Source organism: Crinia signifera, chromosome 4 (genome assembly GCF_055691185.1).
Source record: "Crinia signifera chromosome 4, ASM5569118v1, whole genome shotgun sequence".
NCBI classification, from domain to species: Eukaryota; Metazoa; Chordata; class Amphibia; order Anura; family Myobatrachidae; genus Crinia; species Crinia signifera.
The window spans coordinates 198,350,472-198,374,051 of NC_139220.1; the positions used below are offsets into that span (position 1 = coordinate 198,350,472).

The 23,580-nt window shown below is 42.5% G+C and overlaps 1 protein-coding gene across 6 annotated transcripts in view; it reads right to left on the reverse strand.

Moving 5' to 3' along the window:
- Positions 1-23,580, reverse strand: part of SFMBT2 (Scm like with four mbt domains 2) — a 244,168-nt gene that overhangs the window by 40,421 nt on the left and 180,167 nt on the right. For all 6 annotated transcript variants that reach the window (XM_083183383.1, XM_083183388.1, XM_083183382.1 and 3 more), the window contains 2 exons: positions 16,854-16,980; positions 11,444-11,557 (listed from right to left, as the gene is read on the reverse strand). In XM_083183383.1, the coding sequence (XP_083039509.1) occupies positions 11,444-11,557; positions 16,854-16,980 (241 nt within the window). The remainder of the gene's footprint in view (positions 1-11,443; positions 11,558-16,853; positions 16,981-23,580) is intronic.

Here is a 23,580-nt window from a genome sequence, read left to right on the forward strand (position 1 = left end):
CTTTCACACCGCACAGAGACCTGGGTCGGACCTGGGTTATTTGTGCGGAGTGAAACGGGTATTACTGTATATGCTTTGTAAACAACTAAGAGTAGTAATGTATAGACCAGGGGTTGTAATTCTGTGGTTTGCAACCCAACAAATTAGACTTCATCTACTTTAGCGTATGATCTCTTTATTCTCTTTTACAAATGTATTGTGTACTTACTAATTAATAATGTAAATCAATAATTATATTTTAATATTATTTCATAGTTCAATACTTAACTTGCAGACAACAAACAGTCAACGAATTACTAAAAAATTAGGCACAGTACATCATTCATTCCAAAGTAAACCACGGCCACTAGGCCTGACACACATAACTAATAAACGTTATATCTAGGCTGGAAAAGCATAAGAGGCCTTTGTATAAATCTTAAGCTTTCCACACCTAATAGTCATATGTTGACATTTGTTTGTTAACAAGTCATAAATTACAGACTCACTGTTTACAGCTAGAGTGTTGATGCATTAATCAAACATATGTTTACTATGATATTAGGCGACTTGATTTATTTCTGAAGCATAGAAAGCGAAGAAATTAACTGCTTTATACAGTTGTTCATTTTTACCATTGAATGGCTGACAAATGTTCACATCCTTTGTTTACAGAGTAAGACATTTTGTATATCATTTTAATTAGTCAACAATTATCTTAATTGTGTTGTGTAAAGGTCAGGATGCATGAGTGTGTGGATAATCAGATACCTAAACTCACTGCATAATCTGTGATCTATTACGTTCCATATGAATCACTGAATGAACACGCTGAAAAGTCTATCTAATTACATAACAGCTTCCAGAACTCTAGCCAATATGACAGTCTCCCAGTTGCTCAGATAATATGGTCTTCGTTCCGAGCCAGTGTCTGTTTCAAGTGAAAATTCTGGGTGCATTACTGCCACTTACTGGAAAAGTTTAAACTGGCTACAATGCCTGGTCATTTATATCAGCATATACGATCCAGATTTGAGATCTGCTTAATTTTCCATTTAACTTATATTTAATGGCTTTGTAATAAAACCCAGGGAAAAGACATATTTCAAACAAACACGATTTGTAAAGCTCTTGCACATTTTCACTGTGCATAAATGTATTTTAAAGCCTGGAATCTCACACTAGGATTCATTTATATACCAGGCTATTAAACTAGGTTACTGTTACACGCTGCAGAAAACACACTGGTGGAAAATGAGGAATGTAGAACTCTTGTTACAGTTCTCACAGAAAACATTTCCTCCCTCTCAGGGGCCAGCAATTAGTTGCACAGAGCACATGCAGAAAGAGGATTTAAAGACAAGAAAGATGATGAAAGATGAATATAACAGGTGTCATTGCCATCTAAACTGCGAGCAGGTCAATAATGTTATTTCATGCTAGAAACAAATGACACACATTACATTACTTTCAGGGGGAGAGGTAGCAATCATCCTTGGTGAGAGATACAGTGAAGAGACAGAAAGTACCAACTGATCACAATGTAAATACTTTATGTGTGACACTATATATATATTATTATTATTATTATTATTATTATTATTTTTGTGTATGTATATAATTATTGGGTGTTATACAATTACTGTATGTGTATTCCTTTAATCTGCTCAGAAACCGAATACCACAATTGCTATTAAAGGAATCCACCTGAATCAACAAGGGAGGGGATTAAGAAAAGAAGATCCAAATAGTAAAATCTGTGCATAAAGTTCTTCATGCTACAATTTATCAATCGAAAACTTTCTAATTACTAATCATTGCATTTATTTTGCTGGATCCTCTGTTAGGGATGCTGGAGATATTTACTCCAAAGGTGCATAATACTGGGTGTTTTTGCCCAGTGTGTATGCAGAGAGATGATAAGGAAAATCCCTGGGCTGTTAATCGCTCAGTGCATATACACTGAGTGGTTTTCGCCCATCCATTCGATTTTCCCAGGGGTGGACAGCTTTCCACAGCAGGACGCTATGCAAAGCCATTGCTCATCTGTTAGTAATACCAGCAGAAGAGCGGCGACGGGCGATGATGCGGGAGCACGCGTCTGCTGTCATCGCAGATTGTTACATAGGGCGGGATGTACTAAAGGGAAAATGCGGTAAAACCCCTGTTTTACCGCATTTTCCTATGTATCATCACCGGTTCGCCCCGTTTTCGCTGGCCAGGGTATCGCCAGCCAGAGGGTGGCGATACCCTATAGAAGCCTATGGGCTTCTTTCGCCGCCCGCCGTACGCCGTCCGCGCACCGCCCCCCTCCCGTCCTCCTTTAACCTACTCCTCCCCCTGATGTCACAGCCGGGAGGACATCCGGCTTCAGGGGGGAGGAGGAGACGCAGGGGGACGCTGGCAGCCGCCGGGAGGTGACGGAGACCCCCGCAGCCCACATCACAGGTATCGCGGGGGTCTCCGTTACCACAGCCCGATGCTTGCCGCATATGTTAGTACATATGCGGTAGCATCGCGGCGGCTGCCGTGCGAAGGGCGGCGATGTATGTTGATACATCCCGCCCATAGCCCACTTAAAATCTCTTATGGGTAAGTTCCCTCTTCATGGATTCTCACTACATAAAGATGTCCTGAGGTTGGGAATGCAATGTATAATCACCATTGAATTTCAATTCAACAGAACCTCATGGAATGCTGTTGGCATCTTGGGGCTCCGGATTTATTTATTATTTATTTATTAGCAATTATTTATATAGCGCAGACACATACCTCCCAACATGACCCATTCCAGGAGGGACATAATGCTCTGTTTCTGGACTTTATCTTAATGTATGATTGCCATCACCTGTTTTTAACACGCTCACTGGTACGAAAGGTGTTTCATCACAGGTGATGGTAATCGTTAATGAAGAGGAAAGTCCAGGAATAGAGCATTGTGTTCCTCCTTGAGAGGGTTATGTTGACAGGTATGTATTCAGCAGCGATTTACGATTATTATTAACAGTTTCTTATATAGTGCACACATATTCCGCAGCACTTTACAGAGAATATTTGAACATTCACATCAATCCCTGCCCCAGTGGAGCTTAGATTCTACATTCCCTACCACATGTACACGCACACACATTCATTCTAGGGCTAAATTTGTTGGAAGCCAATTAATCTACCAGTAAATTTTGGGATTGTAGGAGGAAACCGGAGCACCCGGAGTAAACCCACTTAAGTACGGGGAGAATATACAAACACCACACAGTAAGGCCGGTTTCACACACTCCGTCTCCTGCTGGACGGTAAAATCCTGCACGGCCAGGGAGCCGTGCCGCACACAGTACTTTATCATGGAGGGGATGGCCACAGCCCGGCAGCCGTCCCTTCCAGTGGCGGGATCCGGCTGCAGCCGTGCGGCCGGGCCGTGGCCGTCCCGTGTGAATGGACACAATAGTGTCCATTCACAACTAATGTGTGCTGCACGGCTCCCTGGCCGTGTGGGATTTCACCGTCCGGCAGGAGCCGGAGTGTGTGAAACCGGCCTTAGGGCCATGGTGGGAATTGAACCCATGACCTCAGTGCTGTGATGCAGTAATACTAACCATTACACCATCCGTGCTGCCCTGGATGCCGATATCTGGAACAAAAGTATCAGAGGAGGTTTGGTTAGGGCAGTGGGAGGGAGGGTTAAATTTAAGCTGTTGGGGAGGTTAAAGTTAGGCTGCGGGAAGGGAGGGTTAAGAGAAAATAAGGGCAGAGTTTTAAATACTTACAAACCTACACATGTTGGTATCCTGGCCGTCGGGATGCCAATGTCTGTGTTATGACAGCCGTATTCTAAGCACTGAAATCCCGCACCCAACCATTTCCTCATATATCTATAACACGGCATATAAAATAGTGTGATAGAGAGTCTTTAGACGTTAACTTTTTTTATTAACCTGTACAGTAAAAACAGCAAATAAATAAGTAAACAGAGCTTAAAAAGGCCACACTCCTACCAGAGACTAGATGTACAGTAAATGAGCATGGTAAAGATGGAGGCCCCTAGATATACTGACCTTCTTTCTAAGTTTAAGCGGGCTATGTAATAAGGTTTTTTTCTATACAATTATGTAAAACTGAAGTTTTTGGATAATTTTATACTTTGTTGCTCTGTACTACAGTAATAGCAGGAGATTTAACAGAATCTCTTGCAGAATGCACATTAGCACTACAGGTCGCAGTCCCCATTATTTTATCACTACAGGTCGCAGTCCCCGTTATTATCAGTGGGGACTGTGATCTCACCTCTATGTACTAACTGTGAAAAGCAAAGTTTTCCAGAGATTCTCCATGCTAATTTGGGGTAAACTTATTTTAGTCTATGGATGCATGGTAGGAGGAAGCTGTCCTCAATGCCGAAAACGAATACCGCTTTCACATGGCATATGGCGTGTCGCACCCAGGATTTGGACATGGGTCTGACCCGGGAGCAACCCAGCGTTTGCGAGGTGAAGCTCCTCTCAGGGACCTTGCAATAAGCTGGGTTGCTGATGTCACACAGGGGTGTGGCAAGGTGGCAGCACATCATCGGGCGGCAGAGGAGGAGGCAGTGCTTGGAGCTGATGCTGCCTCCTCCCTATAGTGTAAATGGGACCCGGGTTGCTTGACCTGGGTTACCCACTACTCTGCCCAGCAACCTGGGTCTGACCTGGGTAAAACCCTTAATTTAACCCGAGTCGGAATGCCGGGTTGCTGGACCCGGCTTTTTCTTTTTGGTGCTTTCACACCTTACAGAGACCCGGATGGACTCAGCAACAACCCAGGTCAGATCCAGGATATTTGTGCGGTGTGAAAGGGGTATTACAGTGTGTGCATGTGCAGTGTCAGATTCTTATAGGAGAGTTTTCCACAAATGTGACAGGGGTTATTAATAATCCGGTCCCTGTGTGTTTCCCTACGTATATAGCAGGGAAAGTTTCTTTAAACATGAAAAGACCCGCTGCAATACAGGGTGTTAATAAATGTGGTACTTCATTACTTATTCACCTGTTTTGGCCTGGGTTGGTAGTTTTCCACCTGCTACTTTAATATTTTTTTCATTTAATATAGAGAAAAATTCCACCACAGTTTTCTTAATTGAGATAAAATTAGCTATCCCTCAAGAAATTTTTATAAAAATGTTATCTGATTTAGGTACCTAGATGACAAAAATGTTGTGCCATGCCTCACTCAATCCCACTTCCGATTTAGATGAATTCTGGACACATTAAAACATTAATGTTTTTCACACCACAGTGACATTCAATATTAATGCACCTTGAACAAATTCCATTGACCTCACCAGCTCCAAAATAATACAATACAAAACAAATAAAAAATAAAATTCAAATGGTTCTATTCACGTAACCTGCAAACATAATAGCAATTGGCTATGTACTGTATAGTTAATTCATGAGCCTAAGGAGAAATTGCAGAGAACATCCTGTTTATCAGAAACAAACCAAGGAAATAAGCCATCAATCCCTTTCAAAAGAGTATGATAAAATCAGCTTCAAGGGTGCCATGAAGGAAGTCAAAAATAAATTAAGTGAGAAGACCTGCTGATCCCCAAACCCGTCTTCAAAAATAGAAGGAATAAAACAGAGTGGCCAGTTATTTCTGGATATGACCATTTGTAAAAATTAAAACAAACTGTCAAAAAACAATGTTGCTTACCTAATGGAGTGTAAATGAGGCCTATAATATATTGGATGCACCACTAGAGCTTTAAAAACAAGATTAATTGAGCATATTCAAGACATTAAAATGGCACAATAACTCATACCATCCAAGAAATTTAACTGCAACTTTTATAAAAGGGCCACTTTTCTTTTGCTAAGTTTGGGGCGGAGATAGCAAAGCTTGGAGATAATGCGCAGAGGGATAAAGTACCAGTCAATCTGCTTTTAAATGCCATTTTACAGGCTGTATCTGAGAAATGATAGGAACCCACTGGTTGGTAATTTACCTCTTTCTATTTTATCACTCTCCAATGCTTAGTACTTCTGACGTCCCCCCTTTCTTCTCCAAACAACTCCATGGTGACACAAACTCAACAGGAATATTTTAGTTAAGAAAATCACACCATTCTATACACTGGAGCTCCACTCACGCTGGAGGCATCAAATCCGGAAGTCAGCAATGCAAACACCTAAAACAAACTGGTGCATGACATTGAAGGAAGGTCTTTACATCCTAGATACTTCTTATATACTATATTTAGTATTGAACTTAACATTATTAATGCATCCATTACTACAGGATTTGGGGAATTTTGCGCTATAGAAAATCCTGGGAAAGATAAGCGACTGCAGCCCGAAAGCAGAGGTTCTGCTCTGTTTTGAATTAATAATAGCGTGTATAACACAAGGACAAGCTGCCATTACCTCTACCCAGAGTTAGTGTTTTAAAGAGACAGATAAAACAAGGATAATTTTACCTATTGACTACATTTAAAAAAGAGACTACATACCAAAAGTACTGGACATCAACCATGTTGACTAGTGAGTATACGTGCGGGATAAACGTTCCACAATGGTATCTTATGGAGGGAAAGTACAGTTAACAGGATCAAAACTGTATAGAATCACAGTCCCTCAAAAATCATTTTTTGGGTGACATCCCCCCATACAGTTCCAACTGTAGTCAACAGAAATAAGTTTTTAATGCACTTTTTTATACTGCAACTCAATAAGATACCATAAATTCAAGTATGCATCAATAACCTCTACTGTCTCATTGACATACAACAACAAGGGATATTGGCTGTGCACAACCTTATTATTGTTGGACTCAGCCTGGAATTATTTTAAATGGCGTCACATCTAGTCATGGCCAGCAGAATAAGAAGAAAGCCAATGAGCTCATGTAAAAGATCACCATGATAAGTAACAGTCTAGAAACATAGAATTTGATGGCAGATAAGAACCATTTGGCCCATCTAGTCTGCCCCTTTTTTACCCTTCAGGTAATCTCAACCCTTTTTGATCCTTATTTCTTTGTAAGAATATTCATATGTCTATCCCAAGCATGTTTAAATTGTTCAACTGTCTTAGCCTCTACCACCTCTGATGGGAGGCTATTCCACTTATCCACTACCCTTTCTGTGAAGTAATTCTTTCTAACATTTCCCCTGAACCTTCCTCCCTTGTCTTCTATTACTTCTTTTCCTTTGAAGAAAATTTCTCTCCTGAACTACAGTATGTTTAAACCCTTGATATATTTGAAGATTTCTATCATGTCCCCCCTTTCCCTTCTCTGCTCCAAACCAAATATCTTGATAAAGAGCCACACAGGTTTGAAACACATTAGTAAAAGGGAATTAATGAGATTTTGGAGACAGTCACCTCAGCAGTGGTAAAATGGGGAGAAGAGGCTTCCACCTTACAGCTAATGCTGGCCATACACGCTGCGATACATGCATGCGTTCGGTGCTTAACTAGCACGCATCACATCGCATTGCATGTGCATGCATTGTGCATGCAATGCGATGCAATGTGATGAAAACTAAGTACAAAAAGTATGTGCAAGCACATACTTTTTGTACTGTGCGATGAGGTGCCGCGGGAGCGCGCACCTCAATGCACATGACGCACAGCCCGCATCGCAGCGTGTATGGGCTGCATTACCTCTTCTAAGCTCTATTGATTTATTTTAGAGAGGAAGGAGGGCTGCACTCACTGTAATGTTGTCTACTCAATGTTACGGCTGCAAGGTTACTGCTGAAAAGACCTAGATCTCAGCTAAATAATACAATATACAAAGAGTGGTGGTAACCTGCGCTCAGGACTATTAGTGGCTGGTGTATAGTAATTCTGATGTGCACGTTGCTATAAATAGTGGTATTGGTACAAATATAATGCTGAACATCACGGAAGTAACAGTGGTGACAGAAATGCAGTGTGGTGATGTGCACGAGGGAAATATGAATAACCAAAAAACATGAGATGTACAAACCATGAGATGAACAATATATGCTACATGGGTGGTAATGAAGGAAATAGGCTGTATAGGCAAGCAGTAGATGGATTTATTGTGATAATGCACAACAATACTGCCAAAGGTATGCAAGTGGGGATGGGGTATGGTGGGCTGCTGAGCAGCGGGGTGGTTATGGTGGGCTGCTGGGCAGCGGGATGGGGGTGAGTTCACAGTCCAGACGTGAGGGGAGAGAGAAATGTCACAGTCACAATGGGGGTGGGTGAGTGCACAGGGGTGGTGGTGCAGAGGGGCTGGCGTCCCGTCCCCTCCGCAGTGCACTTCCTACCTGTGTTCACCACTGCAAAGTTCCTCTGGGTCCCGGTTCTTCTGTCCGCTTGTGAAGTCCTTCTTGCCGGAGCTCGTTCAGCGCTGCGGCTGTGTGGTGAGCCCGGCTCCACAGTGCCTGAGTGGGATTGTCATCACCCGGTGTCACTGTCCTGCCAGCTTCTGTGTGCTCAACTCCCGCCCATGAGGAGACTTAGGTGGATGGGGTAGTAGCTTGAAAGAATGGATGGGGTAGTAGCTTGAAAGAATGGTGTTGGAGGGGTAATTCTCCTGAAGAAGGCTAGGAAGCCGACACTCGTAGGAGAATTACCCCTCCAACACCATTCTAGCTCAATTTTGACTATATCTGTAAGCTGGAATTTGCATGTTCCAAAGACTAGAGGAAAGATTAAGGCCCTTATTCAGATCTGACATCAGTACAAATTTGTTCTCAAAATGGACAAAACCATGTGCACTGCAGGTGGGGCAGATGTAACATGTGCAGGGTAAATACCGGCTGCATTATTTTTACACTGCAATTTAGATTTTAGTTTCAACACACCCCACCCAAATTTAACTCTCTCTGCACATGTTACATCTGCCCCACCTGCAGTCCACATGGTTTTATGCATTTTGATAACAAGTTTGTTCTAAAGAAAACAAGTAAACAAACAAACAAACCTACAATGCACCAAATTCAATAACAGGAACCAGTGCTAGAGCTGAGGGATGGCTCCCACAAAAGCAGGGGTCGAGCTTATGAGTTTGGGGTCCCTTGGTAACATGGTAATGAGCACCATGCTTCACAAGTTGGGTCAGATACTAACCAAAAACCCACTACATGGGATTTCCCTTACACAGTATCTGTTTAGCATGTGCTTACAGCTTCTATGGAGAGAGCTGCATAAAATTAAGAGTCTGGCCCAGCTCCTGGGGAAACTTGCCCTTGGACTTTTACTGACATGCTTCAGTCAGCTCATCCTTGCAAAAATCCCCAATATGGGATTTCCCTAAAACCCACAAGATGGGATTTCCCCAAAACAAACATGAAATGTCGCTTTCATAATGTGCACCAGCTCCAGTCTGTTTGGCATGTATTGTGGGGAAAGCTTCTTATAAGTATGACTCCAGCCCAACCACAAGAAAACCAGCACTGTGCTAAACAACACTTAGCTTTTACTGGCAACCTTTGGGCATTGCATAACAGAGTAATTCTAGCAAAAAACAGGATCACTGAAATACCGCCTTGCAAATAAATATGCATGCTTTGCGAATAGATATGAATGGCTGCACTTCCTTTACACCCAAGCCAAAATGTCCAAATCCTGTTGGAAGCCACTAACCATCGAATGATTTTTATACTGAGTACCAGTCATTGCAGCCACTGAATAGCCCAGGACTTACTTGGCGGCTGCGTTGAAAACAGGCATATCCAGGCTGCTACTGACGTCACACAGCCTCCCCTAACAGGCTTTGGCATGCATGCATTTACTTTGACATTCGCGGCTGTGTTTTTTTTCAGCACACACTGCCTTTTTCTTGGCATTTCCTAAAAAGGGCCCACTTACCACCCCGCTTGCCCACTCCCTGTCAATCACCTGGCAAACAGCCAGCAACACAAAAATTTGCAGGACTTCATAATGTCCAGAGTGTACAGACTAAGTTGCTGCAGCGGCATCCACCATTGTCTGAGCAAGCAAGATGATGGAGGACATTACAACTGAGAGCTGTACTACTGAACGCAGCATGGCCCCTGCTATGTCGCTGCCAGCATCATCAAGTGTGTATGCTGTCAGGTCCCGTCACCAGTGCGGATATGTGTTCCCTATGTGATAAACTGTACTGTCCCTGCATATATTGTCACCTACCCGGCTGCTACAATGACCAGTGGCACCGCTGATGGCTGCCTAGGCGCTGCGCAGCTCGGCGGCATGTGTTCCCCACATGTCTTGTTTTAATGTAATGTATGTAATGCCTCCGCTCCCCCCTTTCATCCCTGCTTGATGCTGTACTGTATATACACAAAAAATTCCTAGTGTGCGCAAGCACACATAGCCAATAAAGTTGATTCAGTGATGTCGCACTGGGTTCACATAGCCTACTGTGTAACCAGCATTAGACCTTCATAAAATGCATATAATGTGGTTATAGCATTTTGTATGCGCATGTTTGAAATATTTGTAGAAAACAAACAAAAAACATTTCTTTTATAATGAAAAACATAATGGCCAGTGAACATTAAACATCTCAATAAAATAGTATATGTAAACAATAGAATAGTATATGTAAACAATACACAATAAAGTATACAATAAATGGGCACTCATATACTGCTCAAAAAAATAAAGGGAACACGAACATAACACATCCTAGATCTGAATGAATGAATTAAATATTCTTATTAAATACTTTGCTGTTTACATAGTTGAATGTGCTAACCACAAAATCACACAAACATTATCAATGGAAATCAAATTTATTAACCAATGGAGGTCTGGATTTGGAGTCCCACTCAAAATTAAAGTGGAAAAACATACTACAGGCTGATCCAACTTTGATATAATGTCCTTAAAACAAGTAAAAATGAGGCTCAGTAGTGTGTGTGGCCTCCATGTGCTTGTATGACCTCCCTACAATGCCTGGGCTTGCTCCTGATGAGGTGGCAGATGGTCTCCTTCCAGACCTAGACTAAAGCATCCACCAACTCCTGGACATGTGTGGTACAATGTGGCATTGGGGGATGGAGGTCATTTTGCAGGGCTTTGGCAGTGCTCCTCCTGTTCCTCCTTGCACAAAGGCGGAGGTAGTGGTCCTGCTGCTGGCTTGTTGCCCTCCTACGGCTTCCTCCACGTCTCCTGATATACTAGCCTGTCTTCTGGAAGTGCCTCCATGCTCTGGACACTACGCTGACAGACACTGCAAATCTTCTTACCACAACTCGCATTGATGTGCCATCCTGGATGAGCTGCACTACATGAGCTACTTGTGTGGGTTGTAGACTCCGTCTCATGCTACCACTAGAGTGAAAGCACCACCAGCTTTCAAAAGTAACCAAAACATCAGCGAGAAAGCATAGGAGCTGAGAAGTGGTCTGTGGTCACCACCTGCAGAACAACTCCTTTATTGGGGGTGTCTTGCTAATTGCCTATAATTTCCACCTGTTGTCAATTCCATTTGCATAACAGCATGCAAAGTATGCACTTACCAATAGCTCTGTGTGGTGTGCTGAGTGGGTAAGAATTTGCTTCACACCAACCGACAGGGAAAATATTCATTGATTCCACATCAATTATATATTCTGGAAGCGACTTCTGCAAACCTGAAATAAATTTTGCCATGAATATATTTTATATTTAAATAGGTTATAACTGAGGACAATATTATGTTCTTAAAACTTCATTTAACTAAATAACTTCCTAAGTAGAACAGAGCAGAACCAACATGGCCCTAAGGGCCCGATTCAGGCCTTCTCGCTAGGCTGCGTATATTCGCCGCCTAGGCATGTGCCTAGTGGTAAATCTGGCACTGGATGGAGCCTGGTGTGAGAGTGCATAAGGGCCCCTGTGTAGGCTGGTAGTAATCATGGAATATTAGTACTAAATCCTGTATAAATAATCTTTAATAATATTCAAAAATGTCATGTTTTACATTTACAAAGCAAAACACCACATTGGGACTTAGCAATACATTAACCTGTATGTGCCATCCCAGTCATAAACATAGGGGCCAATTCATACCTGATCCCTAGCCTAGCCAATAGATAAACACTGCCCCCCCCCCCCCCCCTTGCCGCACAAATGATTTATGCAGTCTTCAGTCTGAAAAGTAAGTACTGACTTGGTATTGGTCACTGACCTCGTGTTCTCATGTGACGTCAGCCGCCCGCCCTGAGCAGGCATCAACACACTAATAAAATGATTTCAGCTCTACACAATAAAAAGGTATTCACAAAAGAATACAAATAGCAATGGTGTCGGACTGTATGTGATTCTGCCTCAACACTGTCACAGGCTCAGAAACCCCACTGAGCAGTGGCGGCACCAGAGGAGCAACACCAACTGCCAGTGAGTCCCGGCCAGGGATATTTGGCAGCATTAGGGGTGGCATTTATTTTGGCTACCCTATTTTTATTTTGGACAGTGCAGCAGACTGGTGCTGCCATTGGGTTACATTTTCACATAAAAGACTGCTATGCAAACTGTGTTCCTGCAATGGGAATGCTCATTTCCTACACATGTCCTATAAATATTGTTCATTTTGCATTTACCTTCACTAGTGAGCAAAAACTCATCAAAGCCAGACTCCTCATATATATATATATATATATATATATATATATATATATATATATATATATATATATATATATATATATATATATATATATATATATATATAGCCAGGGAGTTCAGCACTCACATCCAAATGTGTTGAAGATAGGGATGCACAACAAGGGTCATCCAAGCCAGATGGCCAAATAATAAATGCAGGTGCTTAATGAAAAGCGGAGGCACTCACCAATTGCAGAGGAGTCAGTCACTTTTATTCAGTGGTCATATCATAAGTCAACGTTTCGACCCATATAGGGCCTTTGTCAAGACAGAGTAAATAAGATCCATGGGTACACCAAGAGAGAGGCAGTAATACTGACACACATGGCAAAGCATCTATATATACACACATCCTCCCCTCATTAGTGCTGCAGCACATCAGCTGTGCAAAAAACGTGCTGATAGGTCAATAATAGTAAACCCTTAATTAAGCTATTGGGCAATAAGCAAAACAGTGCAAGATAGACATTATAGTTTAGAAAAATACTGGTACTTACTAAGGACGTTGTAGCAATAACGCTGCTATAAGGGAAAAGCTGATAAATATCCACATCAATGCGCCTCCGAAACCGGAAGTGCGCGTGCGTGTCACCTCACATAGCGGTGAAACGCATACAGGTCAACGCAACTGGTGGGGTCCCGAAGTGGTGTAAACGTCAGAGCGACGCGCCAATGCGCGTCACAAGCAGATGCCTGTTACCAGGAAGACAACTGGTAACCAGGGTGCGCCTCCGATACCGGAAGTGCGCGTGCGTTCCAAAGATAGAAAGTGGAACGCACAAAGACTGTATGCTCAAGCGCCCATACTAACCAATTAAACGGGGGCTAAAGGGAAATCCCAATAATAAATTTGGGCAAAATAGCCTGCAGTATTAAGAGGGGAGGAGTCTGTAGGATGCATTTTAAGATAAAAACATATATAATGATGACATATATATCAAAGAAACAAAACAAACAAAAAACACCAATAACACACACAAAACATATAATAGATAAAGACGAAAGACAACAATAAGGTGACTATTGGGACAAAGTCCCCTAGTCATTGCTAGCACCAGTGGCGATAGAAAAATGAAAACAAATCCCGGCAGTATATGTGCCAAAAAAGAAAAAGAAAAAATATTTTAGCACTATGTCTTGTAGGAGCTTATTGTAGAAATATACCAAGGTGGTTATATTCATTTAACCCTTTCGGGTCAATAGTATGGCCAACAAACGTATGGCCAACCACCGTACATCTATACGCGCTGCCTATGCTACGGGTAGTTCTGATAAACCGGTGGCAAGGCATTTCTTAAAATTGGGCCATCAGATATCCACTCTACGGTGCATGCTCATCGACCATTTCCCGAAGGACCCGCGTGGTGGGAATAGAGAATTAAAACTCAAGAAACTGGAAGCAAGGTAGATAGCCCGATTAAACACTATTGACCCGAAAGGGTTAAATGAATATAACCACCTTGGTATATTTCTACAATAAGCTCCTACCAGACATAGTGCTAAAATATTTTTTCTTTTTCTTTTTTGGCACATATACTGCCGGGATTTTTTCATTTTTCTATCGCCACTTTTGCTAGCAATGACTAGGGGACTTTGTCCCAATAGTCACCTTATTGTTGTCTTTCGTCTTTATCTATTATATGTTTTGTGTGTGTTATTGGTGTTTTTTGTTTTTTTTGTTTCTTTGATATATATGTCATCATTATATATGTTTTTATCTTAAAATGCATCCTACAGACTCCTCCCCTCTTAATACTGCAGGCTATTTTGCCCAAATTTATTATTGGGATTTCCCTTTAGCCCCCGTTTAATTGGTTAGTATGGGCGCTTGAGCATACAGTCTTTGTGCGTTCCACTTTCTATCTTTGGAACGCACGCGCACTTCCGGTATCGGAGGCGCACCCTGGTTACCAGTTGTCTTCCTGGTAACAGTCATCTGCTTGTGACGCGCATTGGCGCGTCGCTCTGACGTTTACACCACTTCGGGACCCCACCAGTTGCGTTGACCTGTATGCGTTTCACCGCTATGTGAGGTGACACGCACGCGCACTTCCGGTTTCGGAGGCGCATTGATGTGGATATTTATCAGCTTTTCCCTTATAGCAGCGTTATTGCTACAACGTCCTTAGTAAGTACCAGTATTTTTCTAAACTATAATGTCTATCTTGCACTGTTTTGCTTCTTGCCCAATAGCTTAATTAAGGGTTTACTATTATTGACCTATCAGCACGTTTTTTGCACAGCTGATGTGCTGCAGCACTAATGAGGGGAGGATGTGTGTATATATAGATGCTTTGCCATGTGTGTCAGTATTACTGTCTCTCTCTTGGTGTACCCATGGATCTTATTTACTCTGTCTTGACAAAGGCCCTATATGGGTCGAAACGTCGACTTATGATATGACCACTGAATAAAAGTGACTGACTTTTCTGCAATTGGTGCGTGCCTCCGCTTTTCATTAAGCACCTGCATTTATATATATATATATATATATATATATATATATATATATATATATATATATATATATATTTGCTAAGACACTTGACTGACTAATGGGACAGCCAGGTCACGTGTTTTTTTTGTATAATTAATTTACCTGATTATATCACCTTGAGGGGCAGATTTATTAAGCTTGGAGAAGAGATAAACTGGAGATAAAGCGGAGAAAAGGTAAAAGGAGATAAAGCACCAGCCAATCAACTCCCAACTGTCTTTTTTTAAACACAGCTGATTGGCTGGTGCTTTATCTCCTTTTACCTTTTCTCTGCTTTATCTCCAGTTTATCTCTTCTCCAAGCTTAATAAATCTGCCCCTCAGTTACAGGCAGTTATATTTACATAAAAAGTGTTTAATGGAAAACCATAATCTCATAATTGTTGACTTGCCCGTACACTAAAGCAGACTTGGTACTTGTGAGTTATCCGGGCGCCCGATTTTTTTATTGTATGCCTTAAGTTAAGGCATACAATCAGATGCGATGCGATGCGATATCGCATCGCATCGCATGCGACCATCGGATGCGATGACCCGATTTTTCCATAGGAATCAATGTTAAAATGATTCCTATGGAAAAAGGGGTCCTTTTCATACCCCTACTATCCAAGTGGGCATGGAGTTGGATATAAACCTGTGGCGAGCGTAGCGAGCCACCGAGCCCAAAGCATGGCGAGCGAAGCGAGCCCCGCGAGGGGACGGTATTCCGTGTCCCCTCGCGGGGCTCGCTACGCTCGCCACGCTTCGGGCTCGGTGGCTCGCTACGCTCGCCACAGGTTTATATCCAACTCCATGCCCACTTGGATAGTAGGGGTATGAAAAGGACCCCTTTTTCCCACTGAATTCCATGTTAAAATGGACTCAGTCCATTTTAACATTGATTCCTATGGAAAAATCGGGTCATCGCATCGCATCGCATCCGATGGTCGCATGCGATGCGATGCGATGTCCCGATCCGACCCGATTTTGAAATCGGGCGCCCGGATAACTCACAAGTACCGCAGACTTTCAGAAACAGTGGTGATGTCCCTAACTGATGAAAAGTCTCAGGGGGTATTCAATCTGGAAATCTGACCATAGGAACGTACCGACAGTCCGAATCCCTGTCCTTTTTTCCAGCTTCCGACACCAACTTGACAGTTGGAATGTCCGCAGATTGTCGGAAAATGACCACGGATTTGACAATTGTCAAAACAGCAGCACTGAATAGGCTAGTCCGATGAATACTACCCTCAGTCTCCCTGAGGCCAGGCCAAGTGTGCGCAATACACTGATGACATCATCAAACTCCACCCAAATTGGAGGAAACACTCTGGGAAGTAAGGAGGATGTATACAGCAGGACAATGTGGTACATTTTAATTATAGCTGAATGAGTGTGCTCATGGAAGTATAATGAATTAGGTTGATATTTGCCAAAGGAAGTTGTCTGGAGACAGGTGTACATCATTACAGGGCATGTAAAGGATACACGCTGTATTTTATGGGATTTTATCATGAATTGCATTAAAAAAATCAGAGCTTCATTTGGACATTTTATGGCACTCCTATTGGACAGAGCAGTAGACGCTCTCTTCACCGCTACTCACGGATGCTGCTTACACCACATTCTCCCTGAAACGCTTCTTTAAGAGTGGGCAAGTAAGCATTTACTAGTTTTTACAATTGTCAATATAATAAAAGTATTAGAATCTAAAACAATAAAAATGTATGTTTTAAAAAACCAATGTAAGAAACTGGACCAAATTTAGATGTGGAAATAAAATAAACCTGGATGTACAGTATCTACCTTCAAGGTGAAGCCAAATTAATCTCCCTTTTACTTTGGTAACGGATGCAACACAGATTTCAGAGGGATTATTTGGGTTAACTGCTTCCAGTTTCATATTTCTTGTGAAACCGCGTGAGTTTGATGTCTGGAATGAAATGATTCATTAGGTTCAGATAATCTGCAAACACAGAATGAATATTTAGCAACTGTTTCACTGGTTCATGCGAGATTTGACCTTATTGCAATTTCAACTGCATCAATTTTACCAGAAATAGTTTTACCCAAGAGAATTTGATATAGTTTTGTGGAAATGATAAGCGTTTACTTTTAATATCAGAGTCACATAAATATCTTTGGCTATTCAGCATTGAGAACTATGAAGATCAGAATTTTAAAACATTAACTTTTTTTGTGAGTGGTCACAAGAGTTAGATTTGGGTGGGGTTTTACTTCAAAGTGAGATCTATATTGCAGTGTAAAAATGAAGCAGTCAGTATTTTCCCTGCACAGAAACAAATTAACTCACAATTTAATTCTCTCTGCACATTTTACATCTGCCCCCCTGCAGTGCAGATTTTTTTGTCCATTTAAGAAGGATTTTGCCAGAAGGAGTGAACCAGAATAACCCCATTGTCTCTAATTTGGAGGAAAATAATCCTCTATGTTTCATGAGACTCAAAAAGTTTTTTCATAGTGTGAGTTGAATATTTGTTTTGAACTCTTGTGTGAATCCCAAAGTGCTTGTGTTATGTACCATTTTCCAGTGTTTAATTTTGAGGTTTTGGTGAAGCCGCAAATATCAACACTAGATGCTGGTATATCCTGCCAATAGTTGATTATTATTACCTACCTTTAACCAACAAGTTATATCCTGTTATTTTATACTGTAACCTTTAACCTTGTTCATTTGTTGACAATGGGGGAAATTTACTAAGGAATGGAAATACGGCCGATGCCGGTACGACTGCATACGACCGGCATCGGCTGTATTTTCTGGAAAATACAATTCGTAAATAGGGCAGATTTACTAATCCCTTCCCCCAGAGCTGTAACCAGCCCCGGGCTCAAAGAGCCAGTCCTGGTTTTAAAAATTCATGGAACAAACCATGTAGCGTTCCCTCAAATTTTTAAAACCAGCACCAGGCTCAAGGGCCAGTCCTGTTTCCCAAAATACAGGGGACAAAATGACTAGGGGTACCAGCACTGGGCCCAAACCGCCAGCAGAGTAATAGGACAGCTGGAGACACTTATATAAGGTCCCATGGCCAAACTATTAACCCCCTGACCGGTCAGCCTGGGCAGGGACCCTGGGGAGTGGTGACCACCCCCCCAATAATGAGGTCACCCCTCCAGAATTAACCCTTTGCTATCCCCGTTGCCCCAGTGTGGTGGCCAACTGGCTGATTCCAATGTGTAAAACATAGAATTATAAACTAATGGGTTCTGCTGTGGAGCTATGTGTACAAGCATATTGGGGCTTGGAGAACGACAAGTCCCAGCATGCGGGTATTAATGGGTGCACACCAGTAGAGAATATATGAGACCCTGTGTTTGATTATGAGCTTCTGTTTCTCTGTTCCAAAAAGGGGTAATAAGAGAGTTGTCAGCAGGGACTCTTGAGCAGCTACATCAAATCACAGTGATTACAGCAAATCTTTGTCCTTGCAAAGAAACTCTTTCGAGACACCCTTGGCAGAATCTGAAGAATCCGGGAGATTTGCTGTGCAATGTAGGGCAGCTAGAAATTTATGACAAAAACTGGAGCTTCCAGCAGGATGTGGGAGACAAGGCAACTTTGGGCCTTATTTTGGTTCATTCTTTCTGACAAAATCCTTCTTAGATGGGCAAAACCATGTACACTGCAGGGGGGACAGATGTAACATGTGTAGAGAGAATTAGATTTGGGTGGGGTTTTACTTCAAAGTGAGATCTATATTGCAGTGTAAAAATAAAGCAGTCAGTATTTTCCCTGCACAGAAACAAAATTACTCACCCAAACCTAATTCTCTCTGCACATGTTACTCCTGCCCCCTGCAGTGCACATGGTTTTGTCCATCTAAGAAGGATTTTGTCAGAAAGAATGAACCAAAATAAGGCCCTTTGATACTATACACCACAAACACCCTACCTCCACTTCTACCACATTGTCCACATGTGTGTTGTTAGCACAATTTTTGCTGAAACTTGTATATACAGTATGTGATTTTAGGACATAAATATAAAGAATATGAGAAACAAGTCTGTGGTTGTATCTGGGATTTGTATTTGGGAATGCCTGACAGCAAAGGGCTCTAACAATCTCTTTTATTTTTTCAGATAAATTGTATTGCACAGTTTTACAGTATAAGCAGTTAAGCTTTAATGCAAATTGCTTAGTAAGACACGAGGAAGTTACTGAGGAGAAATTCCTGTTGTAAAATGATGTGGGCGTTATGTAAAGCACTTTAGAGAAATAATATAACCCTAAATACAAACACTAGATTTATATTTATACTTCTTTGAGGAAGTAGTAGAGTAAGTCAATATGTTTTCTCAATCAATAAATAGTTTTATCTAAATGTGCTGTCATCACATGTTCTGTTTATCCATAAAGGATTGTTCCACAGCACGTATTTTACCGATAGTTGTCACCTGTCCACGAATTAAAGGGATAGTCTAATTTTACAGATATAACCTTGAATTTGTGTCCTTATCAATTTCCCATTTTATGTACATTTTAATTGCACATTTCTGCATATTGGGCCTGATTCAGCAGCAGCTTATTATATTCGATCCTTTAGCAGTGTAGGAGGACGTGCACACCAGCCGCTGCCTGCATTTGCGATTGCAATGAACTGCGAAGCGATCACTTTCCTCAGGCTGCAAGGCCAAGGAAAGAGCGCATCACTGTGCAGTCCTTGGCTCGTCCACTTCTTGACATTATAATGGAAAAGAGTTTAATTTGTACATAATGCACTCTTGTAGGTCAGCGTTAGAGTCATAAAATTGTCTATAAGGTTTGTATTTTTCAGGTTCTACTGTACAGTCATAATCCTGCAGGTGACAATGTCATTATTAGTGGAAATACAACAGTTGGGGCCATAATGACCCGTCTGCTATCCCAGAAGACCTCTTCCATGAGACACAGGAGTCTCAGAGATATTTTGACATGAATAGGTAAGTATTATCAAAATCCAAGAAACCCACTACTACTAACTGTATTAGTACTGTCATGGCTGAGGTTGTGCTTTAAAAAGATCCTCTTTGACTAGACAGTGAGACTTACTTAATAATACAGTAAATCAAGCAGTATAAATGTGTTCTAATGCAGTGGCCAATTATATTATAACTACTTTTTACAGTATGCTATACAAAAATTAAAGTAAGCATCTGATTGGTTGAAAGAAGATACAGTGCAAATGTGCCCACTACTCAATTAAAAAAAAAAAAAGTTCTTATGTGTGATGCGCTTAGATGACCAACCAACAATTATGTGTCTTAAGCTGGGTACACACCTTACTGGGGCATCGGTGAACCCAATAAATCGGACCATCCATACACACAGCCAGATGTGCGGAAATATACAGATATATCATCCATCAGTTGTGCTTCACAGACATGTATGTGAACAACGTTGGTCACATTCATATAGAGGGTACACATCCCGCCGACAGGCTCATAACATATTGGCCGTTTGCATGAAGCTTAAGAAACCAGTATTTAAATAAATTCAAATGCTGCAATGTTATAGTATACAAATATCAAAAGAACACTTAAAACTAGACCTAAAGGTGCATATAAATTGTGTGTTTTGCTCGTGTGATGCAATGCACGCTTCCGTGTACATCACATCCCACAGCCCAAAAGTATGTGCATCCCGTACTTTTTGTACTAGATTGCATCACATCTAGTACAAAAGTACACTGCTTTAGAACATGTACTAGATGCAATGTGATCTAGTACAAAAAGTATATAGCACATCGCTCTGTATATGGGAACCATTACACAATTATTAAAGAGAGCTGAATAACGAAAAAAATCCAGACGGGTGATGATCACATCCAGCTGTGTTTGCTTTGTTCCATACTTCATGCTCTTTATAAGAATAACAGAATTTTCAAATAAATTACATAGAGTTCAAGAAGTCAATTAAGGATTGGTGGTACAGTGCTGAATAGATGTAATGCTGCTTCATAAATAATGTGATTCATGGCATCCTGTGATTTATACCATATATAAATATAATTAGGAGAATGTTTCATTTCATATACAGGTGCGTTTAATACAAATGTTTGGCATCAGGTAACTTTACTAGTCTGTTTCAGGAGTTTCCACTATTTTTTCCCTACACCATGGGCGAAATGTAATAGGGTGCGATTTTTAGACATGTGCGATTTTTGGTCAAAAACGGCCGAAATCTCACATTTTCCGAAAATCGCACATTTAATAGGTTGAAAATCGCGGTAAAAAATCTTTTAGAAGTGCGATTTTTAGTCACATTTCAAATCACATCCAGATGTTTTCCCATTATAAAGTATACAACTCGCAAATGTAATAGGGTGCGATTTTTGGTAAATGTTACCAAAAATCGCAAAAAAAATAGACCAGGTTCTGACAGGCGAATTTCACAGAACCATGCACAGATCATTGAGATCTGTGCATGGTCCTGTTCATAAAAATGTGTAAAAGTGTTTTTATTTAAAAAAAACGGCGTGGGGTCCCCCCTCTTAAGCATAACCAGCCCCGGGCTCATTGAGCCGGACCTGGTTCCAAAAATACAGGGGGACAAAAAGCATAGGGGACCCCCGTATTTCTGAAACCAGCCCCGGACTCTTGGACCGGTCCTGGTTCCAAAAATACGGGGGACAAAAAATCTGGGGGTCCCCCCTATTTTGAAACCAGCACCGGGCTCCAACAGCCCACGGTGTCATGTCACAGCCGGGGGACACTTTTTATACAAGGTCCCCCGGCCAAAACATGAGCACCGTGGCTGGTCAGCCTTGGACGGGGTACCTGGAGGAGTGGGGACCCCCCCAATAAAGGGGTCCCCCCCCCCAGGCTTCACCCGTCCAGGGCTGAAGCCCGGGGCTGTCACCGGCGTCCGTGGCCAGTGGACGCCGGCCTGATAGGGTTAAATCGATCATACGTTACATTGCTTTATACCGGAGAACTACAAGTGCCAGCAGACCTCCCCCGCATGCTGGGACTTGGAGAACCACAAGTCCCAGCATGCGGGGCATTAATGGGCCCGCTGGGACTTGTAGTCCACCTGTAAAAAGAATGTTTATAAAAAACACACACAGAGAGAAGTAAAAGTTTATTACACACACACACCTCACTTTTACACCAGCGTTACTTACCATTCCTGGATCCAGCGCTGGTCTGGCTGCTTCACAGCCGGCTCCCCCCGCACTGACAGGCAGCGGGGAGAACCGGCTTTCTCCTTTGCCTCTAACAGCTTCTGTAGCACTGTTCCAGCGCTACAGAGGCTGAGAGCACGATTGGCCGATACATCTCCATGGAGACGCATAGCTCAGTCCTGATTGGCTGAGCTATGCGTCTCCATGGAGACGCATAGCTCAGCCAAACGCGCTCTCAGCCTCTGTAGCACTGAGTCCCCCAGACCGGGACTTAGCCCCGCCTACCAGCCAATGATGGTCCAGCATGGGGGTTTTCCCGGACCATCATTTGCTGGTAGGCAGGGCTAAGTCCCGGTCTGGGGGCGGAGCCCCAGATGTAATCAGAACACCGGAGGACGGTGATCGTGGGGAAAATGCTGCAGGGCTCCCGGGGAAGCGCTGAAGACGTCTGTGGTGAGTATGATTTCTCTCCACAGCCTCCCCTCTGGATTCTACTGGACAAGGGGACCGAAGCTTCGTGTCAACATAGGTGAGTATGGATGAATGGGCTTGGTGTGTATTAAAGTAGTACTTTCTGTGTGTGTGTGTGTTTTTATTTAACTATTTGTAGTACTGTGGGACTACTAGTCCCAGCGGGCCCTTTATTGCCCCACATGCTGGGACTTGTGGTTCTCCAAGTCCCTGCATGTGGTGCAGGCTTGCTGGGACTCATAGTTCCACAGCAATACACAATAGGATTTTATCTATTTTTTACACCATTAATCAGCTCGATGCCCACAGCCCAGGGGCATCGAGGACAGCCCCGGGCTTCAGCATGGGCAGGTAAGTTCTGGAGGGGGGGGGACCCCTTCTTTGGGGGGGTCCCCACTCCCCCAGGGCTCCTGCCCATGCTGACCAGTCAGAGGGCTGAATGCTTTGGCCGGGGGGACTTGTATAAAAAGTCTCCCCCCGGCTGTGGCATTACCCTGCTGGCTGGTTGGGCCCGGTGCTGGTTCTTGAAATACGGGGGACCCCCAGTCATTTTGTCCCCCGTATTTTGGGAACCAGGACCGGCCCTTGAGCCTGGTGCTGGTTTTATAAAATCACGGAAACCCCAACTTGATTGTTCCTTTGATTTTATGAAACCAGGACCAGCTCTTTGAGCCCGGGGCTGGTTATGCTCAGGAGGGGGACCCCACGCCGTTTTTTTAAAAAAAAAATTTTTTACCCAAACTCGCATATATGAAAATGCGCACATTTTCATGACTGAAAATGCGCACATTTTCATGACTGAAAATCGTCCGAAATCGCGGCAAATCGCATTTTTTGCCGCTAATTCGCATCTCATTACATATGCGAATTCACGGCAAAAAACGCGATTTTTAAAGGTGCGATTTCTGGCGAGTTTGGAACTCGTCCAAAAATCG